Source organism: Microcebus murinus, chromosome 12 (assembly GCF_040939455.1).
Source record: "Microcebus murinus isolate Inina chromosome 12, M.murinus_Inina_mat1.0, whole genome shotgun sequence".
NCBI classification, from domain to species: domain Eukaryota; kingdom Metazoa; phylum Chordata; class Mammalia; order Primates; family Cheirogaleidae; genus Microcebus; species Microcebus murinus.
The window spans coordinates 4,689,296-4,705,447 of NC_134115.1; the positions used below are offsets into that span (position 1 = coordinate 4,689,296).

The 16,152-nt window shown below is 46.1% G+C and overlaps 1 protein-coding gene across 9 annotated transcripts in view; it reads right to left on the bottom strand.

The window, feature by feature from the left end:
- Positions 1-296: 296 nt before the first annotated feature.
- Positions 297-16,152, bottom strand: part of SECISBP2 (SECIS binding protein 2) — a 41,412-nt gene continuing 25,556 nt past the window's right edge. For 8 of the 9 annotated variants that reach the window (XM_012773801.3, XM_076008470.1, XM_012773800.3 and 5 more), the window contains 7 exons: positions 10,728-10,894; positions 9,938-10,076; positions 9,049-9,205; positions 8,115-8,335; positions 2,385-2,539; positions 1,782-1,974; positions 297-1,265 (listed from right to left, as the gene is read on the bottom strand). In XM_012773801.3, coding sequence (XP_012629255.1) covers positions 1,162-1,265; positions 1,782-1,974; positions 2,385-2,539; positions 8,115-8,335; positions 9,049-9,205; positions 9,938-10,076; positions 10,728-10,894 — 1,136 coding nt within the window. In that variant the 3' untranslated portion in view covers positions 297-1,161. The remainder of the gene's footprint in view (positions 1,266-1,781; positions 1,975-2,384; positions 2,540-8,114; positions 8,336-9,048; positions 9,206-9,937; positions 10,077-10,727; positions 10,895-16,152) is intronic. The other variant, XM_076008471.1, reaches the window with a different exon arrangement.

Below are 16,152 nucleotides of genomic sequence, written 5' to 3' on the forward strand. Positions count from 1 at the left end.
TTGAACTCAATCAACCGTATTTTCAAAGCCGAAACAATACCCTGCTTGCTTGATGAGCAAAGAGCAGTGAAAACCCTTTCCTGCCACTGGCTCTGGTGCAACAAACACCAGTGCAGGTCGGACCAAGCCAGGACCTGTCAGTCTGCGCAAGGTCAGACCCTACGGCAGTCACTCCTTCCAGACCTAGGTGGGCTGGGCACAGCAGAAACCCTGCTCGGCCCCCTTCGCTTCAGGGCCAGTGTCCAAAAGGAACAGTCAAGTAAGACAGAGACCAGTGATGAGTGATGAGCCTAAGGTCACCAGAGTCTGAAACAAAATTAAATAATTACTCTTTATTCAAAATAAATAAGCCCTCTTACTTTCAAGGAAAATATGAAAGTCAACTCTGTCCTCCTGTCCTCTAAGACAGAAGCCACATTCAGAATATGTGCATTTAAAAAAGAAAAGATTTGTAGATTATTAAACTGAAATCTAGGAACTTCAATACACATTGTTTCTCTGAAAAATAAAGACTGAAAGGAATAGTGTCAAAAAGTCACAGGTTAGAAAACCAATTTTTCTGAGGCTCTTTTTAGTAAATCCTCCAAGTATTTCCAAATCTTGAAGCTGAAAAGCTATATCCCCTGAGAAAGGGCCTTCCCCCACAACCCTCCTGCTCTGACGCCAGCGTCCCTGCAGCCATCTGTGGGTGGCTTCCTGCAGGACCGTGCTCCTTCCCTGGGAGAAAATGGTGCCCTGTAGCCTGTCCCCTGCTGGCAGGAGCATAGCCCCAGCTTTCTACAAACTCACTCACTTGGCTCAGCTATTCTGCAACGGAGAGGAAGTTTCCTTAGCAGTCCAAATACTCTAAGTACCATGTTTTCCAGTAATTTCCAGATCCACAGTGTGCTCGGAAAGCCAAAGCTGTATCACCAGGCTTTTATGAGAAGCTTTTCGCTGGCGTGTCTGAGTGACCACGTGGTAGGTACGAGTGGGCTCTGCAGTCTTGAAGGTCTGAGATGCTGCTTCAAGTGCCCTTTCATGCAGGTTAATTTCCAAATTCAACAGTCATACAAAATACATTAGGTCAATGAAGAACTGAGAAGCAAAAGCCCCAAAGTCTTTTTCAAACCTCCCCCTCCTTACCCCAAAAACACAGACACACAGGAAAGAACTCTCTTCCTATAAATTCAAGTTCATCATCTGAGAGGTAGAAGCCTCCAAGGAGTCATCTAGCTCCAGGGCACATCGACTGTACGCTTCCAGATGTTTTTTCCAGATTTCAACTAAAACAAGAAAACAGATCAACACGTTATCACTCCTCTCTCAGAAAAGCAGTGGTGCGAGTGAGCTTGCGGCCACCGCCCAGTGGCTCCCCGAGCACAGGAGTCCTGTGGGCTCCACCGCTGTCCCCAGCCTGCTGGGCCAGGCTGCCCCTTGTTGAGCTGCATCAGTTTACCCCCCCCAGATAGCACACAACCTTGAGAAACCCCACTTGGCCTTCCAAGCCTGTCTTGGGTACAGCTACCCTTAAGGCCACTCTGTTCGGATGACATGTGACTTGAATTGTAAGATAGTCCCTGACAAACCCTCACAACTTCCAAAGTCTGACAACGCCTCTTAGGCACTGGCCTGGGCTTACCAGGCCTGGTTACGGCCAGTCTGGCTGGACTCACTGGGCCCTGTTACAGCCAGTCTTCCAGTATCAATGGCCGAGCTGCTCTCCTGGGGACACTAGTTAGAGCTGCTAAAGAACTTAGAGGACGCTCAACCCAACACCAAACCCTCCATTGAGCACTCACTGTAGTGTGGCTCTTCTTTCTCAGTGGGGGCTGTGGGGCCGTCTTCCTCAGAGCAGCTGGGGCCCCGAGTGGCAGGGCTGGAAGGGGCCTGAGGCCCGGGCTCGCCCGCCAGCTCCCGCTGAACGTTCTCCAGCATGGTCTTGTACGCCTGCCGGGCCGCCATCGTCAGCTCGACCATCTTGTGGAACTGGTCCTTAGGCACAAGTAAGTAAGAGCACACAGACGATGTCCCCTGACTACTGAGAGGATGTGGGTCCCCTGCAAAGTTGACAGCAGTGCCCACCGCAGGGAAGCAGGGACAACTCAGGGCTGTGAAGGGGGGTGCCAGGGATGCTGCCCCAGAGGGAGAGTGGGCCGGGCTGACGTCTCAGGCCTGCCTGAGGTACCTCTATGTCAGCAGCACGCCCAGACCTAAATTCAAACCAGACACCTGTGCCATCAAGGAGACAAAGGCCACCATTTGATGAGAAGGTTCTGCCTCAATGGTAGCTTCTTCTCAACATCAGCCTGCCGGCGGGCTGGGGCTGCCCTGTGGGTGAGCACACAGACTGCCAGCCCACGTTCTCCCACAGGCAGGGACTGACGCCTGTGCTCTCATCTCACCTGGGCCCCGTCGTAGCTGAAGATCCCCACCACGCTGACAGGGACTGCTTTGTTCAAACTGCGCCCCAGAGCTTTGCGGTTGAGGGCAAACACCAAGGGGATGTTCTGCTCACAGGCGTGATCAATGATGGTGTGCAATGTGTCGTCCAGCCCACCTGGACAAAGATAGTGAAAACCGATAGGGAGGTGTGTCACATGGGGCATGGTGGTGATACTTGTTGCAAAGGGCTTTTTCTTCAGATAGCAACGTGCCTGCTTATGATTTCATACTCAAGTCAGCAGCTCCTGCCAAATTTCACCAAGATGGCAAGTCACAGCCACATGGAAGAATTAACTCTCCAAAAAGAGATACTTCCATAACATCGTAAAACACACAGCTGGCATTATGTTTATGGGAAACGTTAAGTATTAGCTAATATTGTTGAATACTTACCATGTGCCAGGCCACTGACCATTGCTTTACATATATTAGCTCCTATATCCTCCCCCAAATCCAAAAAGCAGACAGATGCTTGTGTCCCTGCTTACAGACGGAAAACCAGAGGCACAGACAGGTTAAGTTCCTTACCCCACATGGTACCTCTAGATGGGGCACAGGGGTTGGGCTCCCAAGGGCTGACCATGCTCTACATTTTGAGCCTGCTTCCACGCGAGGCGCCAGTGCGAGGAAGGAGGTGACAGGATCACCACATGCGGGCCTTTCCTGGCCACTCGGAAACAAATCGCACCTAAGGATGGCTCCTAACCGCGTGAGAAGTGCAGAAGGGGCCTGGCACGAGTCTGTATACACTCACACGGCGGCCGGTTCGCACTACAGTCGGAGAGATGACTCCACGTACAATAGCAACAGAAGATTACAGAAGGTGGGAATGAGTATATCATGAAAATTGTAAGATTTATAGAACATGCTATTAAAGAACATAATAGAAATGTGAACAAATGAAAAAGGCATCTATCTATGCTCTGGGACAGAATGATCCAAAATGATAAAGTGCCAACTCTATATTAACCTAAAACTTTAACATATCATAACTTACTACAGACAAGATTTATCTGAGAAAAAAATATAAAAAACAAGGGAAAATGTCAGGCTAGCACCTCCAGGTGTTAAAGCTTGCTGTAAAGCTTACAAAAGCACAAACAAGGTAACACAAAGTCCAGAAATAACCTGAATTTAATGGCAACTGAGCGTGTGCAGAACTGCATTCCAAGTCAGTGGGGCAGAAGATGCTGGATGACTGGGTAGACCTCTGGAAAGATCCAGCTGGACCAGCATCTATTCTGTCTGCCTAAACATACAGAAATGAAAACATAGAAGGACCAGGAAACAAACAGAAGTTTAAAAACAAATCTGCAACAACACTGTCATGGGAAGGCTGAGAAAGGACATAACACCTAGATGCAATAAAAAAAGATAAGAAATAAAAAATAATATACACAACACCTAAAATTTCTTTCTTTTCTTTTTTTTTTTTCCTTTCTATCTCCGAACACCTAAAATTTCTATACGGCCAAAAAAAGCCCCACAGCCCTTATTTCTCTGCCTACTCTCTGCCCCCGACCCATCTACCTGAAACACATGGAAAGTGATGAGGCGGCAACGTCTTGCGTATAAACTTTGAAGAAAAACAGCAATTATGGACAGGCTAGGAGAAGGGGGAGACAGGGCAGAGGTGGGGTGAGGCGAGTGTTCCTCAGATATAATTACAATGAGATATTTTCAACTTGTCAGGAGAGACTAAAGAAGCCCCCCAACACTGGATGTGCATCTCTCACTTGAGGGTCTCAGCCCAGCGTCCACTCAGCCTCTAGGAATGAATCACAAATGTTATCTAAACAGTGCACAGGCACAACCTAACACAGCAGGCCTGGCCACTGTCCTCTGAAGGCCCATGTGCCAGGCTGGCCCTTGGCTGAAGCTTGTGAATTTGGATTTCAGGAGGGTTCCCACCACCCTAACTGACAAGAGTAGCTCTGTGCCTCAACTGTGTGCAAACACTGTGAGTTAAGCTCAACACCTGCTTTCCTTCTGGAGCCTGAAACTTAGCTGTGTGCTAGGCAGAGGGTGCCTGTGTGCCTGCCCCTGGGCAGAGTCTCTAATGAGCACGCCTGGTAAAGAGTACTTTCCACAGGCTGTCACAGCTCACTGCTGGGGAATTAAGCACATCGCATGTGACTCCACTGGGAGAGATGTTTGGGAGCTTGTGCTTGGCTTCCTTCCCCAGACTCCAGCCCGTGTACCTTTCCTGTTGCTTGCTCTGCACCCTTTCACTATAATCAATCATAGCCACGAGTGCCACTATATGCTGAGTTGTGGCGTCCCCCTGGCATGTCACTGAACCTCGGTACCCCTCATACAAGCAATGCAAGTCTAGACTGTTTTGCTCGAATAACCTCCAACCCACTCTGTCATTAGCAAGAGATGAAAGCTGCACACTCTACAGCTGACTTTCTGAAGCGCCACAAGAGAGCTCAGGTCGAATAAGCAAGATGCTTGGCTCAGATAAGTACTTTTCCACTTAAAAGTTCAGAATTATGAGGTAAAATGCCATTCTGAGCAAGTATCATACTTTAACATAATTCAAGGCTATACTACTAATTTTCAATTTTAAATGAGAGCAAGCCATTGGCTGGCTATCTTACCCAAATGACAAAATATTTACAAGATAAATAATCAAGTTCCTTATGCCTCAAAGCAAAAAAAAAAAAAAAAAAACAATGAACCAACGATTAAACAAACACATTTATCGTGTATAACAAATGCTCACGATGCTGACAAGGACCCAGCCTCCTGCTCTGTCATCACAGAGAGGTGGAATAGTGGTTTCAAAGACATGAATCCACAGCAAAATGTAAGAGACAACAGCAAAGTTTTGAAAGCTGAAATGCAAATGGACAACTGAGCTAGGAAACCTAAGCCAACAGCAGAAAAAAGCCTGGAATAGCCAGACCTGGACCTCAGAATCCCACAAAGCACAATAACTGGCAGCATGAGGGCAAAGTGCAGGTCGGAGAGCCAGCTGGACGCTGGTGAACAGGTGACTCGGTGTCCACCCTGTTGGCCGTAGTACTCTGGGCACAAGTATGTGGGACACGGCGCACCACCTCTAATGGTGGCAAGAGGACAAGTTTGCAAGGTAAAGGCCGAGAGCCAGGCCTGTCCCTCCAAACAGGAGGTGCTATCTTCCCTGCAGATGTGACCAGCCCAAGGGGAGACAGAGATACCCATGGGGCACTTCTGACAGGACAACAGCCAGACAACAGCATCCTACAGCAGCATTTCCCAGAGTGCACTACTCAGAGCAGCAGCAACGCCCGGGAACCCACTGGAAGTGCAAACTCTTTGGGCCCAGTGGACCTACTCAAGCAGAAACTCTGGAATCTGTTTTTACCAGCCCTCTGGGTGATTCTGATGCAGGCTGCAGTTTGAGAACCACCACCCTACAATGCTGCTCACAGCCTTGAACACGAGCCATGCATACAGATTTCGAATTTGCCTCTTAGCAGCTCTTAAATAGGAGCAGACAACTAAGGGGCTACCAGACATGTGTGAAAAGCCTCCACCATGGAGAGACCAAAACAAACAGAGAAAACAACTTGGAGGAAACAGAGGCTATGCAGGGAGGGGAATTTGGCATCATTAAAATTCTCAGAGAGGTAATACATTCATGAGGCAACAGCAATATCATAAAAAAGGAATCTTTAGCAAACAAAAATAGCTTCCGGAAATTAAAAATGTAAGAAGCAAAAAATTCAATGAAAAAGTTTAGAAGATATAGTTGAGGTGTCCTAAAAGAAAATGGAACCAAAAGAAACAGAAGAAAAGCAAAGAACAACCAACAAATGGACAGAGGACACCAGTCCAGAAAGCCCAAACACTGCCATGGTTGCAGGAGGAGCTGGCAGGGGATGGAGGAGGGCATTCAAAGTAAAAATTTGACACCACATCCCAGAGCCAAGGGCATTGGATGCAAACTGCCTCACATCCTATAACCCCAGGAACAAGGAAGTTCCAAGAAACTCCCAGAAAGGAGGTAAAACGTTTTAAAAAATCACAAAGGACCAAGAATCAGAGACTCTGGATTTCAAACAAGACCTTCAAAATGTGCCTCCCATGTACCTTTTTATCATAAACCACTAGAGGATGTGCTCCAGCAAAACAAGGGGGTACTATAAGAAGAACATAAACAGTACACCTTGACAAGGGCAGGGTGAGAGCCAAGGGCATCCCCAGGGTACAGAGAGCCAGAAATCAGGGTTTCTTGAGCAAATGAAACTGCAGAATGCCTGATGTATCCAACTGTCCGAGGGGAGACTGAGGCAGCTGGCCGAGGGCATGGGGCTTGATTAGTGTTAAGTATATAGAAAATTAAGCACCACAAAACAAGAATGATAAGACAAACTATAGATTAGGATAAATAGAGTAAAGCCTGTTTCCTCTATCAGGAAGTTGCCAAATAAATACTTAAAATTGAAAACAACATTATAAGCAGTAGCGCACATGCCTCTTATTTGGAGATGCAGAGAAAAGTATCTCCAAATTTGGCTAGGAGCTGATCAGAAACATCTCTAGGGAAGGTAGAGAGCCCAGGCCTGGCTTTTTCCCTTAATAAACCCCATAGGCCTCCCTGACCCTGTTAGCTGTGTGCATGTACAATGCAGACAGAAACAGCCAGGGAAGCATGTGGCCTATTTTCTCCAGTGACCCAGAAAGGCCTCTGGGCACTCCCAGACATACCACCAGATGGGCAGGTCTCTGAGGTCTCCTCTGTCACATTCTGGTCAGCGCTGACACTGGACCTGCACAGAGCTAGGACAGAGACAAGCTGCCAGGTTGGGCATGAAGAGCCCCAGCTGGTGCTCCTGGGCTGGAAGGAGGGGGCTTCAGACCTGTCAGGAAACCGCCAGGCTGCAGATGTGAAATGGTAGCTGGAAAAGACTGTCTCTAAGGGTTCAGCCCCAGGGTCTGGACTCATAACTTCAAAGTGCAACCCTGGCCAAGTTGACTTTTACACTGAAGGAGGAATGGGGCCAGGGAAGGGCTTGTGAGTGATCCCAGCCCAGACGGACATGCAGGATGGGTGTCCGTGAGCAATGGCGTTCTGTTCCTCTCAGCTCTTCTGGTATTCAATCTGGGGAGGACACAGCATGGATAGGCAAGTTCTTTGGGAGCCAAGATGGCACAAGTGTGGGATAAACAAGATGTCACAGAGGAGAGTTCACTGTCATCTTACCTAGCACATCATATCTGACAAAACAAAGTATACCATCCAGCTGAAGTAATATGGCCAAGTACTCAGACAAACCCACTTCTGTACCAAGTGAACAGATGAGTTAACCACAGACAGAATGACTAAATGTGAAGTAGGCAAGTGTCCTAGGTAGGAATTGCTTGGCTGCCAGGCACAGCACTTCATGGTGTGTGACCAGTGACCATCCTCAGTTCCAGAGCACCCTGCACAATGGAAGGACACCATGCCCCGCTGTCAGAGGCCTGCATGGGTTGGCTGGAAACCTGTCGTCCAAGACCACATGACCCTCCTGTATTACAGAAAGTAAGGCACTCAGTAGTCAGTGCGCTTGAGAAACAATTACTCAATTAAAAAACAAAAACATAAAAGAAAATGAGGTGCCAAGGCCTGTGGCATAGTCTGCTCTAGTGTGTGGCTGACCACGAGGGCAGAGCACTAAGCACTAGTGCACGGGGCCCACATGTCACAGAGCCATTACCTTTCGACTGTATCTTCTCACAGTTGGGAGAAATGATGACACATTTCAACTTTTTGAGCTTCAGGTGTTTGAGAACTTCCCTCAGCCCCAACACAAGTCGGCGTTTGGTCTTGGCCTTGACTGGATCTTTCTGATACATACGGTCTTGGAAACGGACAAGTTCTTTGAGCAGGTCCGTAACACAAGCGTCCACTTCCTTACTAAGCATCTGGCTGCAGTAACTGAAAGAAATGTCATACATCAGGAACTCCGCCACTGGCTGCGACCCTGCGGCATTGCTCCCACCCAACCTCAGGAAGAAGGGATGTAGACAGTATCAGACGAGAAGTCACACTGTGACGAGTAACACCAATCACAACCGAATTCCTCACTAATTCCATTTTATGAAAGGAAAATATTGGGGCACCTTCCCCCACTCCAAACTGGAAGGGACAAAAATCTCTGGGCCCCACCCTCTGCCAGTTTGTCACAGGTCCCTATCTGGGCCACTTCCCCGTGCATCTCCCCATCATGAAAACAAACACCTGGAGAGAGTATCATGGAAGAAAAGTAGGAAGGAGAGAAGGCAGAACAAGCAAACAAGGTTAAAAGAATCCTGCCCTAAGAAATTACATAAAAATTAAACCACCAAGGGGGACCCAATGTCACATGCGATCACCTCCCCACTCATTTCCCAACCTCGAATCTGGACTAAAGGCTCTTCTTCCATAGTCATCAGGACAGAAACCTCAGTGGAAGCAGACTCAGATACAATGATTAGGCTCTCCCTGAACACATGTAGAACTAGGTGCTCGGCCACTTCCAACCATGAGGGTTAAAGTGCAGTGTGGCCCAACCACACGGGTTTATGGTACCCAGCACTGTAAGGGTGAGAAAAATCGAAAATAAGCGCGCCTGCCTTCCCACAGTCCCTGGCAGGCAGGGACTCACTTACTCCCTGAATCTGCGGCTGTGGATCTTGGGGAAGGCAGCTTGGTCGGAAGCAAGGTGGCTGGCCTCTGAGTCCCTCTGGAGCTCCGCGCCTGGTGGCTCTTCTGACTTGTCCTCAACCGCAGGAGTAGAGGAGACCAATTCATCTGTCTCCGCTGGACCTTCAGAGGAAAAAGTCATCCTATGACCTCTGCAGGGCCCCATGCACACTGGAGGGCTGGCCTAGAGCAGCTGCACCGATGCAACCAGAGCCTGCACAGACAACACTGAGAAGCTTACAGAGGACAACGAAAACAGATGGGGATGCCTGGCAAAGCGTGCAGACAGTCATGCCAACATTCTGATGGGCCTGGATGTGTGCCTCCCCTCCAATGTTTACTTGCTAATAATTTTTACTGTGGTAAAATACACATAACATTTACCATTTTACCATTTTTAGGTATGCAATTCAGTGACCAAATTTATTTTTTAGTTTCCTCACCTGGTTTCCTCTACAGGCCACCAAAATGCAAGCCAAGTATCAGATTGCCAAGTGAAGGAATTAAAAACATACACCACACCCACTGTGATGGCAAACATGAAAGACAGTGCCTATGGGCCGGCGGGGATGGGGAGCACCTACAACACCCCCAGGGGTGTAACCAGTAGAACGCTAGGCAACCCACTGGGCAGGAGCTACCAAAGAAACGCACCCCCCAGCAATGGCCAACAGGAGCAAGTGCTTGTGCCAAGACACACACACACTGTCCACAGCGCCTGACTGCTAACAGCTGGCCGCCTTTCACCATATAAAGGTGCAAGGACTGTCCCGGACAGGCTGCTTAGCACAGCTTATCCTTTTCATAGCTGCCCCAGTCAGAAGTACTCTTTCAGGTACAAACAGGAGTCAGTACCTGAGGGGTCCACCTGCTCAGGGGCCTGGTCATCACCACCGCTTTCTCCATCTTGCCCTTTGTCACTGGTGAGAACTGGGCTCATGGCATTATCCTGGAAACGCTGCTGCTTTCTCTCTTGCCGTTCTTTCAAAATAATCTTCAAAATTAAAGCAATGATTAAAACATCTAAATATTTGTACTTACCAGACAATAAGCTCTTCTGCAAAACTAACTGCCCAAGTTCAACATGTTAGCAACTCGCCTGTGTGCCCTGGGAGTGGCCACACGCTCGTCTCGGAAGCTGGCCCAACCCTCACCCAGCCTGGAGCGGCACATTCCTCCCAGTGTGCAGAGCAGACACATGGCAGAGACGTGGGCCTTGAAGCCAGTTCTGCCACTAAGCGGTCTCCCAAGCACGTACACCATGGGGCTGCTGTAAGAATAACCGGAGGCACATGTGCGCTGTCAACGGAAGTGTGCCCCGTTCACTGACTCTAATCAGCGAGGGTGGGATGGGGGTGGAATGTGTGAAGAAAGAAAATGCAACTCCTTCCATTTCTGGTTTTTGGTCTGTGTCACTGCAAAGTTAAACATAAAAAAAAAAAAGATTTTCCTCCTTTCTCAGGTAGACTGAAGCCTTCCCTGTTTCCCTGTGAATTGTTTCACATGCTCCATCACGTGAGGCACCGATGGTTTGAGAATCATTAACACATCTGGAGACAACATATTGGAGTAACATAAACCTTACAATCTAAAAAATCTAAGAGCTGGACAAAGTGCCTACAGATATGTGAAACTGCATGCGCACCTTCTTCAGTGAGGTTGGCTTCTTGGTCTTGGGGACCTCCCTCTGCTTTCCTTTCTTCACCAGCGGGGCACTGGAGTCCAAGGGGTTGTGCGGCGTCTTCAGCTGACTGAAGCGTCGGCCCCTCTCCCCAGACGAGACTTCTTTGGAAAGGACTGGCACTGCTCCAACTGAAACAGAGGGACAAATGCCTCGAGGTCACCTCCCAGTGGCCCTCCCCAGCTCTTGGGCCACAGCTCACCTGGGGCTGTCTCAGGGTATCTGAAGAAATCACCCATGACCCCCCTGGCCTGTCCCCACAACCCTTCTCATCTTCATCAAACAATCTCTTACACATTCTTTTCACTAGCAGTAATTCTCATGAAATTAAATATCTCTTGGAAGGAGTCCCAAAAGTATCAAAAACTTAGGAAGACCTACCTTCCTATCCACATAATCAAATCTCCTGTGTTTCTCAGCAAAGTTCATTCATTTTATGGATTTCATTTTTAACTAAGCATAGTTCTAAGGTGGTTGCTACTCCCTATCACAGCTGTGAACAAGTGCCTCTCCACCACCGTTTCAGTTGGCACTGCCTTTGCAGAAGCTGGCTCTTGGTTTCGGTACGTGTATCTTCTATCTATTAATACCTTACAAGGCCCTTATAAGATGCCCATAATATTTCCAGTTGAGTCTCTTGAGTTTCTAGACATAACATGTTTTCCCAAATCCCACCATGGGCAGCTGGGGGCAATCCCTCCACATACTCAATGAATTATTGTGATTACCACTGAATATTTCAATTTAATTCTCTTGTTCTGCTCAACTTCATACCTTAGTAACTGTTTAAAGGAAATAGTTAATTTTTGTATACTTTTTCCTCAGGAAAATTTCCAAACACATACCAAAGAGAGGAGAATGGTAAACAACAAACCCCCATGAGTCTCACTGTCCATCTTCAACAACCATCAATATTTTTCCAAATGTATTTTACCCAACCTCCTTTAATTGCAGAGTATGTTTTTAAATAATTGGTGTTTTGTCAACTAGATATGCCCATTAAATCTCACCTGTCCAATTCCCTGCTTCCATGCAGAACATTTAACTTGCACAAGTCACCCAAGATGACTCTGCCTGCCTCCTAGGCCACTTCTTGCCCTAGGGGCTTCTCTGCCAGAAGGGGCTTGCAGATTGAGTGTGGTCATTTAAAGTGGCAACTTCGGCAAACAAGGAGGGCGAGACAGCGAGGCCAGCCTAAGGTTGCTGTCTTATGTGGACAAGTAATGGACTGGCAGACCAGCAAGGACTGACAGGGAGGAATTCAGGGAATACTTGCTGTAAAGATGGGCTTTCCACACATCCTGGCTGGCGACAGGGTGCATGCACAGTGCCCTGCAAAAGCAATTCCCAGCCACCCATGCAAGCCAGCCAATGGTGGGGTCTACAAGCAGGCCCAAGGGAGACTGGGCATGAGGCAAACTTGAATTAGGCCTGAGGGCTGAATGCACCCCCAGCTCACACATAGCTATCAACAACAAGTGGGGGCTTGAGCATGGCCTCTTACCCATCTCTACTATGCAGACATAAGGTAATCCTGGAAAGGCAGGCAAAAAATAAGAACAAACAAAATACCCGAGCAGAGACATCAGCAGCTGCACACTGTGGAGAAGGCAGACTTCAGATTTATTAACAGATCACACAAGTTACTTAAAAAAAAAAAAATCACCATCACTCCTCTCCAGGGGAAGAAATCAGAATCCAGGGTTACTCCAAAATATTCAGTATTCAACACAAATTTGAGATATTAAAACAAACAAGAAAAGGTGAACCACACTCAAGAAAAAAGCAGTTAACAGAAACTATCTTTGAATGCCTCCAGATACGGGACTTAGCAGACCAATATGTCAAGGCAATTATCAGAAGAAAAATGAACACAGATTTCAATAAATAGAAATTATTAATATAAAGAAGAGGGGCTTAGCAGAGATGGTAGAAAAATAAGTGAACTTGAAGATAAATCAATAGAAATGATCTAACTTAAAGAAAAGATACAAAAAAATACTGAAAAAAATGGACAGAGCTGAGAAACCTGTAGGATAACATCAAGCATACAAATAAATATAATGGGAGTCCCAGAAGAAGAGAGAAAAAAGACAATAATTTTCAAAATAATGGCCCTAAACTTCCCAAATTTGATGAAACTTAATCTACAGAGCTAAACACAACTACCAAACCCAGGTAAGATAAACATAGACATCCATACCTATACACATCATAGTCATACTAATGAAGGTCAAAACAGAAAACACAGAGCACGGCCTGGGAAAAACAACTTATCACATGAAGCAGAAAGAACAACAGTGTCTGACTTCTCATCAGGAACAAGAGGCCAGGGGGCAGTAGAATAACATTCAAAAACCTGAAAAAAAGATAAACCGAGAATTCTATATCCTGCAAAACTATCCTTCAAAAAATGAATACAAAATAAAGACAGTCCCAGATAAAAACTGAGAAAATTTGTTGCTAGCAGAGCTTGTGTCAACAATACTAAAAGAAATATTTCAGAAGAAATACTAACAGAAGGGACACCAGATGGCAAGTGAATCCAGAGAAATAAAGAACAGCAAAAATCAGTCGGGCACGGTGGTTCACGCCTGTAACCCTAGCACCTCTGGGAGGCCAAGGCAGGAAGATCGCTTGAGCTCAGGAGTTCAGAGACCAGACCCCCATCTCTACTAAAAGCAGAAAAATTAGCTGGGCGTCATGGCGTGTGCCTGTAGCCCAGCTACTCAAGAGGCTAAGGCATGAGGATTGCTTGAGCCCAGGAGTTTGAGGTTGCTGTGAACCATGATGGTGTCACCGCACTCTACCCAGGGCAACAGAGCAAGATTCTGTCTCAAAAAAAAGCAAAAATCATAAATACAAAACTGGTAAATATAAACTTTTCCCTTCATTTCTTCTCTTAACTTCTTTAGAAGACAGGACTATGTAAAGTAATAATTACAACGCTGTATTATTTTTTAACACATTTAGATGTAATATATATTAACAATAGCACAAAGGGGAATTAAAAAATGGAGATATAGTAAAGTTTCTCCAATATATAAACTAAGATATATATTGTAATCCCTGGAGCAACCACTAAGAAAATAATTTTTCAAACTAAAGTAACAACAACAACAAAAAAAGCAACAACAAAGGAGTCAAAAGGGTAGGTAGTTCAAGAATATTTAACACAAAAGGCAGCAGAGGAGGAAGAAAGGAACAAATGACATGAGACAAATAAAAAATAGTGAAATGGCAGATATAATAAATCCAACCATAGGAACAATTATATTAAATACAAATGGATGAAATATCTCACTCAAAAGGCAGATTGTCAGACTGGATTAATAAAAAAGATAGGACCATCTGCTATCTACAAAAGATGCACCTTATAGACTGTTCCCTATGCTGCTGGTAAGCATGCCTCTCCTCCTCCTCCTCCTCATTAACTGACCAGTTGGGAAGACCTGAACTGGGCTCGGGAACAGACAAAAAACCCCTAGGAAGGCTCTGAGTTGGTTCTAGCTAGAAAGATATGTGGCACTGGATCAGCTAAAAATGAAAAACCCTGAATTCTATTTTGTTAATTTTTGCTTTTCCTTGTAAGGATGGTTCCATTAGTGAGTTCAGAAGGGAAGATGATGGGCACATCAGGATTTGGGCATTCCTGGAATCTCTGGCCAAAATCTCATCTCAATACCATCAAAATCCCAGTCTCGCCAACTACCTTGAACTATTCAAAAATCTGTTCTGATTGAGAACCCTCCATCTTGGCTAAACTGCTTATTTCATGTAGACTCCATCTAAAAGGTCTGCATAAAACATCTCAATGGTATAAAACCAGTCTCTGCTTTAGCTCCCTTTTCTTTTTTCTTTTTCTTTTTTTTTTATTTTGGCATATTATGGGGGTACAGATTTTAAGGTTTCAATAAATGCCCATTTCCCCCCCTCCTAGCTCCCTTTTCTATTCCAACACATACTAATGATAAAATCCTATCTCCAGAAGTGACCTAAACATTGTTGACTCTGCCCTTTAGTTATGACTTAACAGAACTGCCCTGCTAGTTACGATTTAATACTAATAGTGTGAGAGCTATTGTCACTGAGAGTGGCAGCCCCTCCTCAATTTTCAACTACTCAACACCAAATACATCTATGAAGTAAGGTGAGAACATCATGCAACTTTCCTACAGGCTCCTCAGGAAGCTATATTCTTCAAAATCTGATTTTGGCACAGTAGTTTCCAGACTTCTCCAAGAGTGATATAGGTTAGTCAAAACACCTGCTCTGAAGTGTCTAGAGCTGTGGATACTCTGCTGTGATCCACAGAGTGAAGCCCAAAGCTACCTGCTGAGGAAAGGCTGCTTTTGCCCACAGCTAACCCACAGATGATAGACTTTCACCAAAGCACCTAGAATGTTGAAAACATTAATACGCGATGACAGCACTCCAGGCCTTTACCAAGCAGAAGACGAGCTAAAAGAGGCAACCTTTAGGGAAGACTATATAAGGGGCAGTAGGCCTAAGCTTTGGTGTATGTAAGAATTACTGACATGTGATGTATGAAACCAGGAATCCTGATCTGAATAAAATTGCCAAAATCGATGAGATAATCAAGGAAATTTTGATACAGACTAGATACCAGATTATGACATAACAAGAAATATATACTTGGTCTCTGTCCCCATTTCCCAGCACAGAGCTCCTAAAACCCTTCACATCACCAAAGTGATGTCTTTTTGTATGTCAATGAGAAGGCTGGTGGCAGGGATAGCCTCAGGATTGGGTGCTGGTTGCCAGGGGAACCAACCAAGTGACAATGGGTTGGAACCTTCAGCCCACCTCTGAGGAAGGGAGAAGGGCTGGTGGTTGCACAATCATTAATGGCTAACAATTTAACCATGCCTACATAATAGATCCTCCATATAGAAAACTGTAACCGGGTTTGGAGAACTTGGGGCTGGGGGGACACGTGGAGATGTTCAGAGGGTGGTGAGCCTGAAGGGACAGGGAAGCTCCATACCCTTCCCATACCTGACCCCATGAGACTCCTCTTCCACCTGGTTGTTTCTGAGTCATATACTTTTATTAAAAAAAAACCCCAGTATTCTAATAAGTAAACTATTTTCCAAAAAGAATTCCATGAAACCATTCCAGCAAATTATCAAACCTAAAGAGAGGGTCCTGGGAACCCCCGATTTATAGCTGGTTGGTCAGAAGCATAGATGACGACCTGGATTTGAAACTGGCATCTGAAGTGGGGGGCAATTTAGTGGGACCAACCTCTTAACCTATGGAGTCTGCATTAACTCTGAACAGTCACTGGCAGACTGAGTTATACTGTAGGACACCCAGTGGATATCTGCCCAAGAACTGTTGTGGGAAAACCCACACAACTGGTGTT